Consider the following 20085-nt stretch of genomic DNA (forward strand, 5'->3'; position numbering starts at 1 on the left):
CTTTTTCCCCACTCCAACATCTGTGTATATATGGTAAATCCGAGGTTGACTTAATGTATTCTTTACCCAACCTTTCATACACGCCAGCTGATATATGTTTCAAACAATATTGAAAATGGAAAATTGTGACAGGCATAGTGATTGTTCTGTGTATTAGCCATTCTGTTGCTGGTTTTTTCGAAACAGTGAATGATAATCTTTCCAGTTTCTCAATGCTCAGCACCGTATCGTGTGCTCCTCTTTGTGCCAATGTGATTTGTTTATCTGTAAGGTTAAATACAGAAAACAATGACGTGGTGTTGATAAGACGCCATGGCACATACCCAGAACGAAGATTTTGCAACGTCCAGCCTAAAAGCATTATAGAACGCAATTGTGAATGTCCATGCTGTAGCATTAGCAAGTCCTGTTCCATTATGTCTATGGCAGAGGATACTATGCTGTCCAAAGAATAAATTCTGGATGACAGAGTCGTTAACCCATTATCAACTACAGAGAGAGCTTTCTCTAAATTAATACGATCAATTTCTCGTATTCGTTCTACAGTCTCTACTTGTGTCGCTTTTAAAGCTTCATTATAAATGGCATATATACCAGCGTATATAAAACGTTTATGACGCCCTTTCCCAGGACCTTGTAAGAAGTCCCTTAAATCAACGCCATCTTTAAGTAAAGATAAGTGTTGTTTTACCTTTGTCAGTGTGGATTTTTGTAGCCAGTCAAGGCACAGTTTTCCTACACTGTAAGTTGTTACTATCCCTGGATGTTGTCTCTGGACATATCTTGGATCTGGCCTAGATTAACCATTTCTTCCAATTAGGATCAGTTCTGTTTATAAGTAAAATTGTTTTTACATCGACGATCCCCTCTGTAGTGTTCTTACTATCAGGTGTAGGTGTAGGTATGGACGGTTTGTTCACATCTTTTATCTTGGCCAGGCCTAGACAGGATGTCTGTTGCAGTGTCATTCAAAAACATTATTTGTTCAGGGATAATGCAGGCCCGAAATAAAGCTACTAATCCTGGCACCTGCCAGTCTATTGCGCCCCATACAGTTTTTGTTTCAATGTGTTCACTCCAAAAGTCAAAACCTAACGAGGACAGCTGGGCATAAAAGGCTGCAGACTAATTTACTTAGTATTAGTCAACATACTTTTTGTTCCTGTCTTATTAACATTTTTAAAGTAAAATGTTTCTGGATTTGAGGTATTAAAACCTGAGAAGTATGGAAATTTTTCATAAAATGTTTTTGAACTACCCTTAGGTGGCGTTGGACAATGCTCCCATTGATTGAAAGTATAAACATTTCTAGGGTTTGCAGATTAATGCAAATGATGATGACCATAGTGATTATAATAGTACATTTGTTCATAATCTGATGAACCTCCTAAGTATTCATGTTTTGTAAATTTTGCAGACATCTCTAAGTCTGACATCATATTATTAACAGTTTCAAAGTCCCAATCATCCGAAAATGTGCTTGGTGAAACAAAGTCACTCAAGGAAACCTTGAATTGGTGTGGAATCTTCAACAGCTCTGCAGGGCCAAAGATGTTATAATCAGTTCTGTCCCATGCTATACCACCAGGTATAGGAACGGCTGTGATGTTCACCGTTGTCAAGTCTCTTTGTTCACGATGGGATGATTTGTGTGGATTGAGGAGTAAGTTGATGTTCTTACTTGCTGTGTCCATTTTAATATATCTCCTATTTATCAGCATTCCCAAACTTAGTACCAGGATTAGACAAAGTAGGAGAAAAAGTACGCCTAGCACAACCCAAGGTTCAACCATGGTGAACCCAGATAAGTTTTTTCAAGTTACTGAAAAAGTTCTGTTACTTGTTCTTTAAAAGTTGTATTTGCTGGCATTGTTTCAGGTTCACTGGGATCCTCGGAAAACGTATCAAAGTTAATGAAATAGCCAGAGGCAGTTCTGTCAATGGTAGGTATTGCAAAAACCACAGTTGATGGACAGAATGCAGAACAATGTCATACATTCACCCCAGTACAGAGATCTGGGTCCAAATCCATCGTTTTTTTGCACTCCACACCACTCCACACCACCCCAGTTCAGACATGGCCATATGCAAATCAGTCTGACCCTGTGCCTCATGGGAACAGTCCAGCACGAACTGCCAAGCCATGCCTTCCCTGGACCGGAAACAAGTTTACGAGGACCGGTTTCTGGCATTCCAGCCGTCTTCAGCCCGGCTTGCTTGAATCCAGTGGTGTGGAGTGAAGTGCATGGGACTCACGTCTGAGCATACCCATCCCACTCGGGGTGACAAATGCAAAAACCACAGTTGAATGACAGAATGCAGAACAATGTCATACATTCACCCCAGTACAGAGATCTGGGCCCAAATCCATAGTTTTTTTGCACTCCACACCACCCCAGTTCAGACATGGCCATATGCAAATCAGTCTGACCCTGTGCCTCATGGGAGCAGTCCAGCCCGAACTGCCAAGCCATGTCTTCCCTGGACCTGAAACAAGCTTCCGAGGACCGGTTTCTGGCATTCCAGTCGTCTTCAGCCCGGCTTGCTTGAATCCAGTGGTGTGGAGTGCATGGGACTCACGTCTGAGCATACCGATCCCACTCGGGGTGACAAATGCAAAAACCACAGTTGATGGGCAGAATGCAGAACAATGTCATACATTCACCCCAGTACAGAGATCTGGGCCCAAATCCATTGTTTTTTTGCACTCCACACCACCTCAGTTCAGACATGGCCATATGCAAATCAGTCTGACCCTGTGCCTCATGTGAACAGTCCAGCCCGAACTGCCAAGCCATGCCTTCCCTGGACCGGAAACAAGCTTCCGAGGACCGGTTTCTGGCATTCCAGTCGTCTTCAGCCCAGCTTGCTAGAATCCAGTGGTGTGCAGTGCATGGGACTCATGTCTGAGCATACCCATCCCACTCGGGGTGACAAATGCAAAAACCACAGTTGATGGACAGAATGCAGAACAATGTCATACATTCACCTGAGTAGAGAGATCTGGGCCCAAATTCATCGTGTTTTTTTCACTCCACACCACCCCAGTTCAGACATGGCCATATGCAAATCAATCTGACCCTGTGCCTCATGGGAACACCCCAGCCCGAACTGCCAAGCCATGCCTTCCCTGGACCGGAAACAAGCTTCTGAGGACCGGTTTCTGGCATTCCAGCCGTCTTCAGCCCGGCTTGCTTGAATCCAGTGGTGTGGAGTGCTTGGGACACAACTCTGTAGGAACTTGGGGCTTAGCAATTACGCCGAGGTATTTAGGCTACTTAAATATGAAACGCTGTTATTATTTGTAGTCGCCACCTCAAAATTTCTTTTTGCAATGTGGTGTATACGTGGAGGTATTTTTAAAGGGAAAGAGCAGGGTTTTAATTAGATATTGTGTGACCGCTAAATATGTACTGTCCCATGTTTTAATTAGCACATTAGTGAACTGCAATACTATTTTGCTTCTGGAAAGCAATATCAATGTTTTTCTTTTAATTTATTTTTATAACATAGTGGAAAATTGGAACTTGTTTTAACAGTTAAATAACATCCCAGCAAGGTGATCTGTCTTATTCTGTATTTTATCTTGTTGTTTATTCGGTTGCTTACGTATGTTAAATTTGGGAGGGGAGGGGCGGCTAATCAGCCGGTGAAAGACAATATTACAATAAGAAGGTATTACAGTACTTTATTACAAATTCACTGTTGCCTAGGACACTTTACTTGACTCTCATACTTATGTATGATTACCAATCAAATCTCATGAAATGTACTTTTTAATTGTGCTTTTATGGCTGTAGAGCCGAAAGAAAGTTTTTTTACTTTGATAATAAAGTATTATTAAAGTAAAAACAATAACACCGGCACTGAGGGAACTACCTTGTTCGCGGATGTGCTCTTTGTGAAAGGGCTAAACGCAGGCAAGTATTCTGACCCATTACCCCATGCTGTATGCTTTAGTAGTGGAAGCAAAATGTGAATGACAAGAACAGACCAATGCATATACAGAGGTGGCAGAAAGCTCCTTTAGGTAATTATATTATACATATAATTTTGGTAAAATCAAAAAGTTACAGTTAATGCCAGACCTAAATAAAATCAAAAGGTCTATGCTAACACCAGACCCAAAGAAGAGTTGTCAAAGCCAATAGGTCTGACGTCGTCTGCCAGCCTTTTGGCAATCCTTGTTATGTCTTGACTTTTGCAAAATGTTAGTGTTTGGGAAGCTGCTGGGAGTTTGTCAATCTAAAATAAAATATTGGCTAAAAATGCTGTAACTCATAGTGAAGTCAGCCGATGGCTGAAGTGGGCTAATGCATTACCCCTTGATGCATGCTTGAGTGGGTTGGAGAAAAATGTGAATCACACAACCAAATAGATGGAGTGTGGCTGAAACTCCCAATAGGTAACTACGTCATACACTTACTTTTAGTAAAATCCTGGGTAACACAGAGCTAAAAAAAAAAGCCAATTTGTGTGCCATTGCGTGGCAGGCTCTTGCCTTAGAGAAAAAAAAGAAAGAAAGAGGGGGAAAAGGGTAGTAAAACAAAAAGCAAGAAAGAAGGAATATAAGCAAGAAAGGAATGAAAGCAAGCGAGAAAAAATGGAAAGCAGAAGAAAGAAAAAAAAGGAAGGGAGAAAGAAAGAAAGAAAGAAAAGAGAAAGCAAGAAATAAAGAAGGAAAAAAGAAAAGAGAGAAGGGAAGAAGGAAAGAAAAAAACAAGAAAGAAAGAAAGGAACCACGAAAGAAAAGAGAAAGAAATTAGACAAGAGAAAGAAAGCAGGAACAAAAGAATTGAAAGAAAAAAGAAATAAAGAATAAAAGAAAAAAGAAAGCAAGAAAGGAAAGAAAGCATACAAGAAAAAATTAAAGAAAAAGACACAGACTGACGTAATGTAAAAAAAGTAAAGGACTAAAAGAATAAAGGGAAAAAAAGGAATAAAAGAATGACTGAAAGAAACAAGCATTTGTAATGCAATAGGTCTCGTATTAGTAAAGTTAGAGGTATTAGTATTGTAAATGACACATTTTTTATTCATGTTTTTGTTTTGAAAATAGCGAAATTAATAAATTTGTAATTTACAATGCCAATAGAGTTGACTTTTGCAAACGTGACACCTGTAGCATTTGTAATGCAATATGTGTTGTATTTACATGACTTAGATGTATTAATATTAAAAATAACAATGGGTTGTGTTTTTTTCAATAATTAATACTTAAATAAAAGTTCTTGTAATTTATAATGGCAATAGCTTAATCTTTTGCAAATAACTTTTGGGAAGATTATGTTTAGTGTATTTTATTGTGATGAAAATACAAGAACAGAAGTGAAATATTAACATTTTATTGTGACATTTGTAATAAAGTTTTAAACATTGAGAGAACATATTTGAATCAGTTGTTGTTGAATGGTTGCACAGATTGATGCTGTGGTGGCTCTGAATGATGTTGTGGCGGCGACGAGTGATGCGGTGGCGTTTAGTGATGCTGTGGTTGCGCATAGTGATGTTGTGGTGCCCCTGAGTGATGCTGTGGTGATGCGATGGATAATGAGGGCGATAGATAGATATATGGAGGGCGATACATAGATAGAGGAAGGCAAAAGATAGATAGAGGGAGGGCGAGAGATAGAGGCAGGATGAGAGATAGAGGCAGGGTGAGAGATAGAGGCAGGGTGAGAGATAGAGGCAGGGCAAGAGGGCGAGGGATGTAGTGTGGGCGAGGGATGGAGTGTGGGCGAGGGATGGAGGGTGGGGGGGCGAGGGATGGAGTGTGGGGCGGGGGAGGGATGGAGTGTGGGGCGGGGAGGGACAGATGGAGTTGGGGGAATGGATGGATGGAGTGCGGGGATGGATGAGATGGATGGATGGAGATGGATGGGTGGAGTGGGATGGATGGAGATGGATGGATGAAGTGGGATGGATGGATGGAGTGGGGGGATGGATGGATGGAGTGGGGGGATGGATGGATGGACTGGGGGGATGGATGGATGGAGTGGGGGATGGTTGGATGGAGTGGGATGGATGGATGGATGGAGTGGGATGGAGTGGGATGGAGTGGAATGGATGGAGTGGGATGGAGTGGAATGGATGGAGATGGATGGATGGAGTGGGATGGAAGGATGGATGGAGTGGGGGGATGGATAGAGTGGGATGGATGGATGGAGTGGGGGGATAGATGGAGTGGGGGGGTGGATGGAGTGGGGGATAGATGGAGTGGGGGGATGGATGGATGGAGTGGGATGGATGGATGAGTGAGATGGATGGAGTGGGATGGATGGAGTGGGGGGATGGATGAATGGATGGATGGAGTGGGGGGATGGATGGATGGATGGAGTGGGGGGATGGATGGATGGAGTGGGGGGATGGATGGATGGAGTGGGGGGAGGGATGGATGGATGGAGTGGGATTGATGGATGGATGGAGTTGGATGGATGGATGTAGTGGGGGGATGGATGGAGTGGGGTGGATGGATGGAGTGGGATGGATGGATGGATGGATGGATGGGGTGGATGGATGGATGGAGTGGGGGTGGATGGATGGATGGAGTGGGGGGATGGATGGATGGAGTGGGGGAATGGATGGATGGAGTGGGGATGGATGGAGTGGGGGGTGGGTGGATAGAGTGGGGGGATGGATGGATGGGGATGGATGGATGGAGTGTGAGGATGGATGGATGGAGTGGGGGGGTGGATGGATGGAGTGGGTGGGTGGGGGATGGATGGATGGAGTGGGGGGATGGATGGATGGAGTGGGGGGATGGCTGGAGTGGGATGGATGGATGGATGAAGTGGGGGGATGGATGGAGTGGATGGATGGATGGAGGGGATGGATGGGTGGAGTGGAGTGGGGGATGGATGGATGGATGGATGGAGTGGGATGGATGGATGGAGTGGGATGGATGGATGAAGTGGGGGGATGGATGAAGTGGTGGGATGGATGGATGGATGAAGTGGGGGTGGATGGATGGATTGATAGAGTGGGGGGATGGATGGATTGATAGAGTGGGGGGATGAGTGGGGGGTGGGGGATGGATGGATGGAGTGGGGGATGGATGGGTGGATAGAGTGGGATGGATGGATGGAGTGGGGGGATGGATAGAGTGGGGGGATGGATAGAGTGGATGGATGGATGGAGGGGATGGATGGAGGGGATGGATGGAGTGGAGTGGGGGGATGGATGGATGGATGGATGGATGGATGGATGGATGGATGGATGGATGGATGGATGGATGGATGGATGGATGGATGGATGGAGTGGGGGGATGGATGGATGGAAAGGGGGATGGATGGATGGATGGAGTGGGTTAGATGGATGGATGGATGGATGGGTGGAGTGGGGGGAGGATGGATGGATTGATAGAGTGGGGGGATGGATGGATGAGTGGGGGGATGGATGGATGGAGTGGGATGGATGGATGGAAAGAGTGGGATAGATGGATGGATGGAGTGGGATGGATGGAGTGGGGGGAAGGATGGATGGAGTGGGGGGGATGGATGGATGAATGGAGTGGGGGAGCCGAAGGCAAGAAGAAAAATAAACCGAGTACAATCAGGGAAGCAGAAGGCAAGAAAAAAACGAGTGCAATCAGGGGAGCAGAAGGCACGAAAAACGAGTACAATCAGGGGAGCAGATGGCAAGAAAAGAACGAGTACAATCAGGGGAGCAGAAGGCACGAAAAACGAGTACAATCGGAGGAGCAGAAGGCACAAAAAAATCAGTACAATCAGGGGAGCAGAAGGCAAGAAGTTTTTGACACCAAAAAAAGCACAGCAGCAACAAAAAGTGACCAATGACCTGCAGCGCTTCAACAAAGCGTTAAACTACGATTACAGACCGAGGTAGCCAAACAAAGCTCGTTTACAAAGCTCTTGCAGTTGAGTAGTATTCGGTGTGTACATTTACACTCCACGCAGAAAAGCACTAAGGGGTGTGACCGAAGGCTAACCACGTCAGCTGGCTGGCATCTCAGTTAGAAAGTGCATGCCGGCATCAGCCAGGTCTTGCGGGATAAACAGCACAACTGCTGCACAGCGCTGGAAGGCGAGCCCTCTCCAAACCACAATTGTCAACACGTGTGTGCTTTGCTTATATCAAGATGTACTGTTAGCAGCGCCGTGGTAATAGACATGGCACGTCCGATGGAAGACTCGCATTCAGCTTAAGAATTCACTTCTTCTCCATTAAAGCACAGCGTGGTACTTTGGCTTGAAATATTCTGCCAGAACTTTAATTAATTCACCGGGTGGCTGTAAGCAGCTTAAAAGATGAAAGTAAAGCAATTTAATACACACAAGTTTTTTTCAACTGTAATCCACTCAGCTATATTGTGATCACGCAAACGTCATTAAAATACTAGTTATTTAGACACAAAGATGATAAAGATGCAAGTGATATAAGTGGTTTCCAACACTGATAACAAGATGTGCGGCGTCAATATTTATTATATAAATAAATTAAACAAGTCCAGAACAATAATAAATGTTTAAAAAAAATAAAAGTACACTGGTAGGGGGGAGGAGAAATGCGAGACACGGCCTGGCGGCTGTGAAAGTGAAAGTACGGCCGGCCAGCCGTGGGAAGCAATAACAGGGGTGATTAATAAGGGGAGGAGAAATGCCTGAGGCCAAGCGCACGCTGGGGGAAGCTTCAGATGCCTCTGGGAGGGAGGCTGGTGGCTTTGATGTGCACACGTGTTCCGCCCCACTGCTCCACACTTACTGTACGAAATCCGCCTCTCTGCCGGATCCAATCACAATATAAAGAATTGCTTAGCTATTTTGAGAAACACATCTATACTGAGGGCTCTTATGAAACGCAAGACTATACAACTCTAAAATGCTAAGCATAAGCTTCTGAGCCCACTAGTACAGACGGGACCTTACCTATGCACAAATATACAAGTAACAAAGCCCGCTGTCCCCTCCTTTGATTGTGTGCATTACTAACCTTCTCACAATCTCAGAGGAGTCCTAAATCTGCAACAGTCTCCAGGAGCAAACCTGGACAGATTATCCCAGGTAGCCATTGCGGATGAACGCCCAAAGAGAAGGTTCTGAGCCCTTCAGTGACCTTACAATAGTGTCCGGTACTTGAGGTAAAACAATACACGCTAGAAGGCCTTCCCCAAAATGTGCTAGACCACAGAGATCCCCATCAGACACCTATCCATGCCTTAAGCATTTTTAAAATCCTCATACATTTTTAATGAATAGTACTCGACAGAAGTAGATGTTAGTCATATTTTTCCCCTTACTCATCGAAGGCTTGCATATCAATGCACAGCGGTCTTATGTCTTGATAGGGAATGCCTCAATCAACTATACCGGAGCAAACTCCTCTTGTAAATACAGCCATTCTGCTTTCAGTGCAGAAAGCATGAAAATTAATGTCATGTCCTATTTTTGAAGGTTCAGCTCGTAGCAGATGCTATTTAGTGCAACTATTAAATTCAAAACCCTGGGGTATTGGTTGCTAATGTTTTGGGGTAAAAAGCACACCAATTACTGAGCCACTCGTAATCGGGACCTTCGCTATGAACCAGGCTAACCATATATGGTCAATTAGAGTTAAAAAAAAATTGTTGTGCTGTGTGATCGACACAAAATACTAAAATAAAAAGCAGTAGGACTAGAAGGAATGCAGTTGTAGCTTAACCGTCAGAATGCCTGTGTAAAATAATAATAAAAAAATAACCTATCAGTACCGCCTAAATAAGAACATATTACATTAAAAATGCAAATTGGAGAACTGTAAATAATTCTGATGCACTAAAATGCCGAAATGTCCATATTATAAAGCCTTCTAGAATACCAGCAGATATGAATTAACTAAATTTAAAGTCGGCTTGATAAAAATGCGAGACGCGGCCGTGAAAGTGAATCCGGCCATGGGCAGTGAATAATTAGGGGAGGAGAAATGCCTGAGGCAAAGCGGCCGGGAAAGGATCCCTTTGATGTGGCTGTGAAAGCAATTAGGGGGGAGGAGAATTGAGGCCAGGGCGCACTGCGCACGCTGGGGAAGCCTGTGGGAGGGAGGCTGATTGCTTTGATGTGGGGAAATGCACGTGCTTGTCTTCACGTGAACTGTTGAAAATCAGGCCCTTGGTTTGAGAACCTATTTTGCCCACTAAAATTCGACCATATCCATTCCTGCGGAAAGGTATAGGCTCGACCTAAAAAGGAAAGAGAATGAAAGAAACAAAGAAAGAAAGAAGGAACAAGCATTTACAATGCAATGGTTTCGCCTTTGTTAAAGTTTGAGCTTTTGGTATTGCTTTTGACAAATGGTCTTTTCTAACTTCTTTGAATTATGTGTAAAACGTTGATGTGTTTTACTTTACACAGAAATATGGATTGCATTTATAATGCAATTAGTTGCAGATGCACAGTGAATTAGAATACAAGTTATTTCATAAAGCATGTTAGCATGTTAATGAAGCCAGGAGTGTGAGAGAAGACAGGAGAGAGAGAGGGCAAGAAGGAGAGAGTGTAAGATAAAGAGAGAGGGCAAGAGGGAGAGAGATGGAGACTGAGAGCAAGAGAAGAAGTGATAGATATAGAAGTTAAGGAGAGGGGAGTAAGAAGGAAGAAGGAAGAGAGGTCAAAAGGAAGAGAGGGCAGGAGAGAGAGGGAGGGCAGGAAGGAAAGAGGCAGAAAGGAGAGGGAGGGCAAGAAGGAGTGGGAGGGCAGGAGGGATGGTAGGAGTGTGTGAGAGAGGGCAGAAAGGAGAGGGCGGCAGGTAGGAGAGGGAGGGCAGGAAGGAGAAGGAGGGCTCGCGGCCCTGTGAGAAAAGGCGGAAGTCCCGCCCTGCAGCCGCGACGAGGAAGGCAGCCTGCGTCTCTCCCTCCCCCCGGGGCTCCCAAGTGCGACGGAGAGCCCCAGAGAGCGCAGGAAGAGTGCCGGGAGAGCCCAGAGAGAGCCGCCGCCGCCGCACAGAGAAGCCGGTGAGTGCACGGGCCACTTAGAGAGAGGGGGGACGTCGGGGCACATTGCCGGTGCCCGCCCCCCTCCAGTGTAAAGCGCCTATTGAGGCTCAAGGGCACTGCTTGGGTTTTGAGCCACGAGGGGCTGCAGCCGCATTTTGCCTTTGCGAGTCCCCAGAGGGGGGACTCTACTGGACGGGTATCTTGTTTGGAGCCACGAGGGCTCGAGGGCATCATTTGTCTCCCGGGTCCCCCGAGAGGGACCCCACCGATCCGCAGGCGCACAGGGGAAGGTCGAGCGGCCCCAGCTGGCAACGGGCAGCACCCCCCCCCCCCCCCCCCCCCCGGGAGGCATTCTTCCTGCAGAGAGCCCATAGAGAATGCTCCTTACCAGATCGCTTCGTGGGAACTTAAATCTTGCAGCCAACTCCAGCAACAGACACTTCTAAAAAAAACAAAACAGGCCGACACGAATAAAGAAAATAGCACACACCCACCGCCGCGATGACGATCTGAAAAGGGTGGAGAGGGAAGAAATCGCGGGAACGCCCACGAATCTGGTCCAGCCATGACGGACAGTTCTCTGTTCCAATGGCTAGCCTCCATTTATGGAGCTAGCCAATGGAACAGAGGGCGGATTCCCAAGCCACATAGTATTCTCATTAGGTTTTCGCCTTACAAATGCTTCAAATTAAACACGATAAAGGCTGGTTTCTTCCTCATCTTGATGCAGCTTTATATAATTAGTATTTACAACAAGGGGTGGTGAGGGACAGAGTCTCTGAATTAAACAGAATACTCTCACCCAGTCAAGAGATCAGGGCTAGATCCAACACCGTTTTTTAGCTCACTGCACCATCCCAGTTTCAGAACCTGGCTGTATGCAAATTAGTCTGTTCCTGTCCCAGTGCATGATGGGAACAGGGCAAACCAAACTACAAAAGCCAATTCTTACACTGGGAAGGAAACAAGCTACCGGGGACCGGTTTCTGGCATTTCAGCCGTCTTCGGCCCGGCGTGCTTGAATCCTGATGGTGCAATGAGCAAGGGACTCACATCTGAGTATACCCTTCCACGCTTATGGTGGACAAAACGATTCAGGGACAGAATGATTTGCATATAGCTAGGTTCTGAGCTGGGATGGTGCAGTGAGATAAATAACGGTGATGGATCAAGCCCTGATCTTTGGACTGGGTAAGAGTGGTCTGCTTAATTCAGACACTCTGTTCATCACCACCCCCTTTTCTGAATCGCTTTATATAATTAGATCATAACCTCGACCCCTTTTTGCCACCAATGTACGAGTTCTCATACAAATAGGATGTGGCGGCGCGGCAAGAACTTCTGACTTGGCAACTACTGAACCATATTTGAGTCTCGACGTCTTCTTAACATCCTGTGATTCTCGGACAATCACTGAATTTCCACATGCATTAAAAAATTTGACCTTGTGTTCATCTGAAACACCCCAATGTTTTCGGGTCGAGTGTGCGCTAGAGAAAACAGTAAAAATATATATTTTTTTTAACTTAGCACAATGCAACCCGGCAATCATATTTGGGAAACTCTCCATAAAAGAGCAACATCGAATCTTCTGTACTTTACACTTACCCTGATCTGAAGCTTCAAATTTGCACGCAGTGTTGCCAGATTTTTTAAGCATTCTCTAGCCCAAAGCCAACCAAAAAGTAGCCCGAAGTAGCCCAATATTGCTTCTTTAAGGAAGGAGGGGCAGGTGAATCATCAAGCAGGCGGTGAATGCATTGAAATTGACGTTGCAACAGGCTGCCAAGTAAAGCTTTTACTAATAAAGCGCTTTAACTTTCTACTTTGCTGAAGCACTGTATATATATTTATAATCTGGGAACTTGCACAAACCAAAATTTAACAGCACATCTGGGAAAATATAGCCCAATTCAGACATGCCAACCCTCCCGATTCAGGCGTGAGACTACCGATTTGAAGGCTAGTCTCCCGCCTCCCGTTTCCTACAAGCAAAAAACCTGATTCCTCGTAGGTTTCAGATGACAGGGCTTGGTATTGTGTAAAGTGCTAATTCTTCCAACAAAGAGTGGCGATGCAGGGGCTCTCGAAGGGGTGAAAAACCAACAAAGCGTCATTAACGATTGAATTGTCTTTTAACCTGTTCAGTACTCATGACAAGGTCAACTCGTCATGGGTTTTACCTGCCCTGTGCTTATGACGAGTTGACCTTGTCATGAACAATGGGATCCTGCATTTCTCAGCGCACAGCGGGAAAACCCCTAGCAGCCAAGTGTAGTAGCCGTCTAGTGTTCCGTCTCCGGAACAGGAAGTGCCGGAACAGGAAGCGGAAGGCGGCCATCTTGTCATTGGCACCGACCGCAGTAGAAAGAAGTAGCGGTTCCCGGCGCTCCGGGTATTAAAGGAGTTAACTGCAATATAACCTGTGTCAGCGTGGTGTTTCCTCAATTTCACAATGGCGACGAGGCATGGGCAGTAGATCCCGCCAACACGCGCACCACGAAGCGACACAGAAAGGCGCTACCGGCGAGACAATTAACCCGCCGGCACCCGGAGCGTGGCAGAGGACCCGAGGGGCGCCAGAGAAAGAGCGCGAAAACGCGCTAGCACTCCAGGAGAGCGCAAAGTGCCTGGAGGTAAGCCTGCTGATCCTCTTCATTAGAGGGAGGCTTGGAGGGTGCCATTCCGGTGCAGAGCAGCAAGGGGAGCACAGGCAGGAGGCACAAAGCAGACCTTGGTGTACCTCACCCCTTGCTGAGACGGGGTAGCGCCCGGCACGCTGGCAGCGCGGCAAACAGGCGAAGGTGTGCCTGTCTCGACGAACCCAGCCAAGAAGGACAGCCTGCAGGCTCAACCCGGCCCCGCAGAGGTGTTTACAGGGGAAGGTAGCAACAGTGATCACGGCGAAGGGGACACGGCTGAACAGCCTACGCCGGGGAGCCCACCTGGTCGGGCTGTCCCTGTTCCAGCGAACCAGAGAGGTACTAACAAGATGGCTACCCAGTCCTCCTCACTCAATTGGTGCGATTCCTGACAAAGAGCGGAGAACCTGAGATGCAATGGGAAGACTGGAAAAGGTACTTCCTTAACTACCTCGAAGCATTAGAAGAGGAAGGTGATACTCTGTTCTCTAGCAAGAGAAGGAAAAAAATACTGCTACACAACTTGGGCCCGGAAGGGATAAGGGTATATGATACCACTGTCAAAGGCGTGAGGGATGCTACGGACACAGACGTCTTCAGCCACGCCATTGCGGACCTTGACGCACATTACAGGCCAGTTGTGTGCGTCGCGATAGACAGATACAACTTCTTTGAAAGGAACCAGAAGAGCGGGGAGACGGTGGATGAGTATGTTGTGGCCTTACAAAAGGTAGCCCTTACGTGCAAATTCGGCACGCTACACGATGACCTAATCAGAGACCAGATCATCATGCACACGTCCAGCACCCACGTCTAAGAGAAACTGTGGGTGAATGGGGACGCCCCCTAAAAGAAATCTGGGCGATGGTGAAGAAGGCTGAATTGTCCAAACAATGTGCGCAAGCTGCCAGGAAGGAAGCAGGTGGAACTCAAACAGTATGCAAGATAATGACGCCGGTGAGAGGCGAACGACCGAGGCAGAGAGACCAACAAAGAAATCAAGATGGAAGACGACCCGCCCAAACCAACCAAACAGACCAAAGGACAAATAAAGGGGGACGACCGAGCTGCTACAGGTGTGGTAGTACTTCACATCTAGGAAATGACAAAGCGTGTCCTGCGTTCAGGGCGAAATGCTCATATTGCAGTGTGTTTGGGCACTACGAGAAGGTGTGCCGCCCAAAGGGGCGATGGTCAGATATGTGGACCAAGAGCAACAAGACAATGCAGAAGACCAAGAGGAAAATGAAGACCTGGAAGAAGTCCTCTACATTGATGTCCAGGTATTGGAAATGGAAGGATCGGAATCGGACAAGCCCAAACTGAACATGCACATAGGTGGGATACCCATAGAGATGATTGCGGACAGCGGGGCACCCATCTCCATCATACAGAGACGAGTATGGGAGGAAAAGTTCGTATCCAAGATTGAGGAGAAATTACACCCAGTGGACTTAAGACCTGTCACGTACACAGGACAAAGGATTCCCATGTTGGGATACTGCCCCCTCCTGTTCGAGTTCAGCAGCCGCCACGCAAATTGCAAGTTGTACATCGCTGAGAAAGGCCCTTCAGTACTAAGCTGGAAGGACCAAGGAGCGTTGGGAATACAACTCAACCCAGGAGGCATTGAAAAAATCCTACTAATGGACATGGAAGGGAAGGACGATGTGGAGTCATGGCACAGGGCATACCCCAAAGTATTCAACGGACAAATTGGAGAACTAACAAAGTACAAGCACCTCATAAAACTGAAGGAGGGAGCGAAACCCGTAGTTCACAAGGTGAGGAACATCCCGTTCCGATGCAGAGAAGCAGTGCAAACGGAACTGGACAGGCTGGAAAAAGAAGGCGTGATTAGAGCCATAGAGAGTGCGGAGTGGCTTTCACCTCCGGTGGTAGCCCAGAAGCCCAATGGTAAGGTACGGCTGTGTGTCGATCTCAGGGAACTGAACAAAAACATTGTGATCGACAAATTTTCCCTGCCCCGCATAACTGAGATGCTGGCAAAGACTAAAGGCATCAAGTGGTTCTCCACAGCGGACTTATCGTCAGCCTACCACCAAGTAAAACTACATCCATCATGTAGCCATCTCACGTCTTTCATCACACCCTTCGGCTGCTACGAATTTGTGAGAATGCCGTTTGGCCTGGCCTCAGCGGCTGCGGTCTTTCAGAAGATGATGCACAGAATAATGAAGAACGTAGAGGATGTACAGTTCTTCCAAGACGACATCTTAGTCATGGGAAAAACCAAACAGTACCACAACGAGAAACTACACAAAGTGCTGCGTACGTTGCAGGACAATGGCCTAACGGCGGAATGGTCGAAGTGCAAATTTGGAGTGCAGTCCGTCACGTACCTAGGTCACGAGGTGAGCGAAAAGGGGATTGAGCCTAAAAAAGCCAACATGAAAGCTATTCTGGAGGCTCCCAATCCAAGCAAGAAGGAGGATGTTCGGACATTCCTGGGAATGGCCGAATACTACAGCAAGTTCATCCCCCACTTTGCCACCAAAACGCATCTCCTACGCCAGCTACTGAAGGAAAAAAACAAGTTCCTGTGGAGCCAGGAAGAACAGAATGAATTTGATGCCCTTAAACGGGAGATGAGTGCAACCATTCCTCTGAAGGGATTCGACCCAAGTGCGGAATCCATTCTCACAACGGATGCCAGTGACCGTGGCCTGGGAGCTGTACTTATGCAGCGGTCCGAGAAGGGTGAAACGTCGACGGTCAGCTTCGCCTCGAGGTCGCTTGCGCCCAACGAAGAAAAGTTTAGCGTCATTGAAAAAGAGATGCTGGCGGTGGTATGGGCAATGGAAAGATTTAGACAGTATTTGTGGGGAGCGAAATTCCTTGTGAGAACGGACCACAAGCCCTTAGTCAGGGTACTGACTTCCAGTGGCCATGCTCATGCGACCCCAAGAATCGCGAAAATGACACTGCGCCTTTTGGATTTTGTGTATGATGTGGAGCACATTCCGGGGCCGCAAAATAAAGTGGCAGACTTTCTCAGCAGAGCAGCTGCCATGGAATGGGCAGACAACCAAGAGAAACAAAGATGGGAAGGATACGTGGTAGCCACCATCCAGGATACAGAGAAAGTGATCAGTGCTCAAGAATGGGAAGAAGCATACAAAGAAGACGTCGACTTGGAGGCCATCAAAGGGTATGTGGTCCACGGGTGGCCAGAAAAGAGACACCTCAAGGAAGAACTTAGGAGGTACTGGGAAGTAAGAGATGAACTGTCACTGGCGGAGAATCCGACATTCCTCCTGAGAGGTGATAAGGTGATCCCACCGCAAGGCATACTGGATCACTTGATGACTTTATTGCATGAGGGACATCAGGGCATCACGAAGACCAAGGCCCTTGCCAGGCAAGCGTACTGGTGGCCAGCCATTGATACTCAGATAGAACGATATGTACGACAGTGTGAATCATGTGCCAAAGCAGACAAATCCCAGAGCATGTTGAGACCACCATTGGGAAAATTCCTGGTGCCCGATGGACCGTGGGAAATGGTATCAGTTGACATTATGGGCTCCATCCTCAACAAAGCAGGAACACAGAAGTATGCTGTAGTCCTCATCGACAAGTATTCCAAATGGCCAGAGGTAGAGGTGACGGAGAATGTGGACACGGAGGCAGTGGTGAACTTCTTACGCGCCACGTTTGTCAGAGAAGGAATCCCAAAAATCATCACGTGCGATAATGGGCCGCAATTCACCTCAGCGAAGTGGGAAGCTTTCACAGCCAGGAATGGGATAGAAGTTAAACATACGCCCATCTACCATCCCGCGGGAAACGGTCAGGTGGAGCGTTTCAATCGAGTGATTATGGGCACCATTCAAGCGGCCATTAATGATGGACTGGACTGGGAAAAGGAACTGGAGAAGATGATCTGGGCCTATCGGATTACCCCGGGAAGCACGGGTTACAGTCCATTTAAGGTGTTGAGAGGGAGAGAAGCTTTCACTAAGGACAACACGGCGTGGAGGAAATTAGTGGGGCAAAGTAAATGGTCACCAGCCGTGGTCAGAAGAAATCTGGAGAAGGCACAAGAAGTATACACTGAACACTTTAACAAGAGACGTAACGTTCAAGGAGTAGAACTGGAGAAGGGCGACTGGGTAAGAGTGAAGCTGGCTATCCTCAAGAAAAAGGGAGAAAGCAAATTTTCACCACCCCTGCAAGTGCTGGAGCCCTACGCCAGGTCTGCCCTGCTCAGTGATGGGAAAGTGTGGTCACAGGACAGAATGGCTAAATGCAGCAAGATGCTGAAGTGGGGAGATGAGACCGAGGAAGGAGCAGAGTATGTAGGAGATGAAGGCGAAGAAGAATGTAGTGGAAGGCGAAACGAGGATGTAGAAGAAGGAGTGCAGCAAGTGGAAGAAAGCAACGGAGAAGAAGGTATGAATGAAGGAGCGAGGGGCTGGTGCAAGGAAGAGCTCAGTGAGGACGTGATGGACAGAGAAAGGGAAGGTGCAGGAAGAAGGTTGGACAGAACGGAACCGGAGGAAGATGGAGGAGTTGGAGTGATGAAAACCAGAGCTGGGAGAACTGTAAAGGTACCTGAGAAGTTCAAGGACTTTGACATGAACTGGAAGTAAGGGCTGGAGAGCTTAATGTTTTGTTATTGCATAAAGGGGGGAGATATGTAGTAGCGGTCTAGTGTTCCGTCTCCGGAACAGGAAGCGGAAGGCAGCCATCTTGTCATTGGCGCCGACCGCAGTAGAAAGAAGTAGCGGTTCCCGGCGCTCCGGGTATTAAAAAAGTTAACTGCAATATAACCTATGTCAGCGTGGTGTTTCCTCAATTTCACACCAAGGTGTTAACCGCATGCGCGCTACGGGTTTTCCCGCTGTGCACTGACATTTGAAAATCACGCGGTTTGTAACAAAGCCAGCTCGTCATCCGCGTAGCGCAGGTAACGCCCATGACGAGCTGGCTTTGTCATCCGCAGCGAAGGGGTTAAGACCTGGGAAGTACTGAGGGGTGGAGGGGGCGGAGGAGGGGGGGCTGTTTCAGCCCGCTGCCACAGGGGGGTGGGGGTGCATGCACTGCCAACAACCTGCCAGTCCAGTGCCCAACACTTGCATCACCCTCTCTGCCTGCAATTGCGCTCCCAGCTTCTGAAAGGCAATAAAAAAACGTGCATTTACGTTTCAAATGTCCGATCCTTCAGCAGCACACTTCCAAAGCCCATACATGCCAGTAACCTGATTTAAAGTCCCATTCCCCCGATTTTTTTTTTTAAATCTCCCACTTTGCTCTCCTGAAATGTTGGCATGTATGCCAATTGTGCATGATCTAGCGGCGCCCAATCTGGCAACGCTGTCACGCTCCTTCAAAAACATTAAAGGAAGGACTTACTTCCAAATTATTCCCAGAGCTGTTACTGAACATGGCGGCCATCTTAAAAGGCTGCACGGTATAATTTAAGAAGGGAAAAATACAGCCCGATAATATTACAGTTAAGGGGCCTAATTCTTTTGTGACAGAAATCTTGACAAGTGCAGTTTTCATTGTAATATAACTAGCAAAACGGTGTTATTTATGAACTCTTGCTTTCACAAAAGGTCCCTGTAAGATTGTCGCCTCTTTAGTTTGTTTTAAGAAAGTAAAGATACTGTAAATGAAATAAAGAAGTTACGTGTATATAATTCAGTGCCTCAACTGACATTCCGTTAGTCCTCTTTTTATTTCTAGTCAGATCCAGCTCAAACCCCAGTCTCTGTAATCAGCTAGATGTAATGCGCATGCGTGATTTTTCCGCGCCAAATTCGCCCTTTCTAGCTTTAGGTTTTTTTCGGGGCTTGTGACTGCCTTGCGCGGGATTTAAGGTAGTCTTGCCATTTATCAAAATTAAAAGAACAATAGGGATAATGATTGGTCAGAAAACTATTCATTCTTTCTTTGGCCCGGCTACTAAGAAAAGAAGTTCGTCAGAAGCCAACGAGAAAAAGGAAAATACTGTGCCGGGAGAGGTAGGGGACAGTGCTTTTGGGTAGAAGGTTTAGAAGGCCGGTTTATTTATTTATTTATATAGTGGGTGGTCTCTGCAACGGAGTGCATAGGAGTGTAGACTATAGTTGAAATATATTGGGAAAGGGGTGGAATACATTTTATATGCTTAACTTGAATGAGTGTGACGTAAAACGTCTACCTTGTTCTTTTTTGCGGAATTTTTCTCTTCTCTACATCTTAATGTGTATCTCATACCAAGACACGGGAAGAATAGGAGATAGTTTTTTTATTTCCGCGTGCGTGCGTGACTGTTACTGTTTTGGGGAGAGCAGTAGCACTTAAACATTTTCTCGTAGCTGCCAAGGTTTCAGATTGCTAAGTGTGACACTTTCATAATTTCGGTGTTATAACGAGTGACATTTCAATAACTGAGTGACACTTTCTCGCGAGCAAAATGAAGCAATGACATAGGGTGACCAGATTTTTAAGGCGAAAAAAACAGGGACATTTCCCAAAAATAGGGCTACAATTATACTCAACACA

At 46.6% G+C, this 20085-nt stretch overlaps 1 protein-coding gene across 2 annotated transcripts in view; it reads left to right on the forward strand.

Moving 5' to 3' along the window:
- Window positions 1-19342: 19342 nt before the first annotated feature.
- Window positions 19343-20085, forward strand: part of UNG (uracil DNA glycosylase) — a 94729-nt gene continuing 93986 nt past the window's right edge. The window contains exon 1 of one of the 2 annotated variants that reach the window (XM_086943099.1): window positions 19343-19562. In XM_086943099.1, the coding sequence (XP_086799225.1) occupies window positions 19461-19562 (102 nt within the window). In that variant the 5' untranslated portion in view covers window positions 19343-19460. The remainder of the gene's footprint in view (window positions 19563-20085) is intronic. The other variant, XM_086943098.1, reaches the window with a different exon arrangement.

Source organism: Lissotriton vulgaris, chromosome 11 (assembly GCF_964263255.1).
Source record: "Lissotriton vulgaris chromosome 11, aLisVul1.2, whole genome shotgun sequence".
NCBI classification, from domain to species: Eukaryota; Metazoa; Chordata; class Amphibia; order Caudata; family Salamandridae; genus Lissotriton; species Lissotriton vulgaris.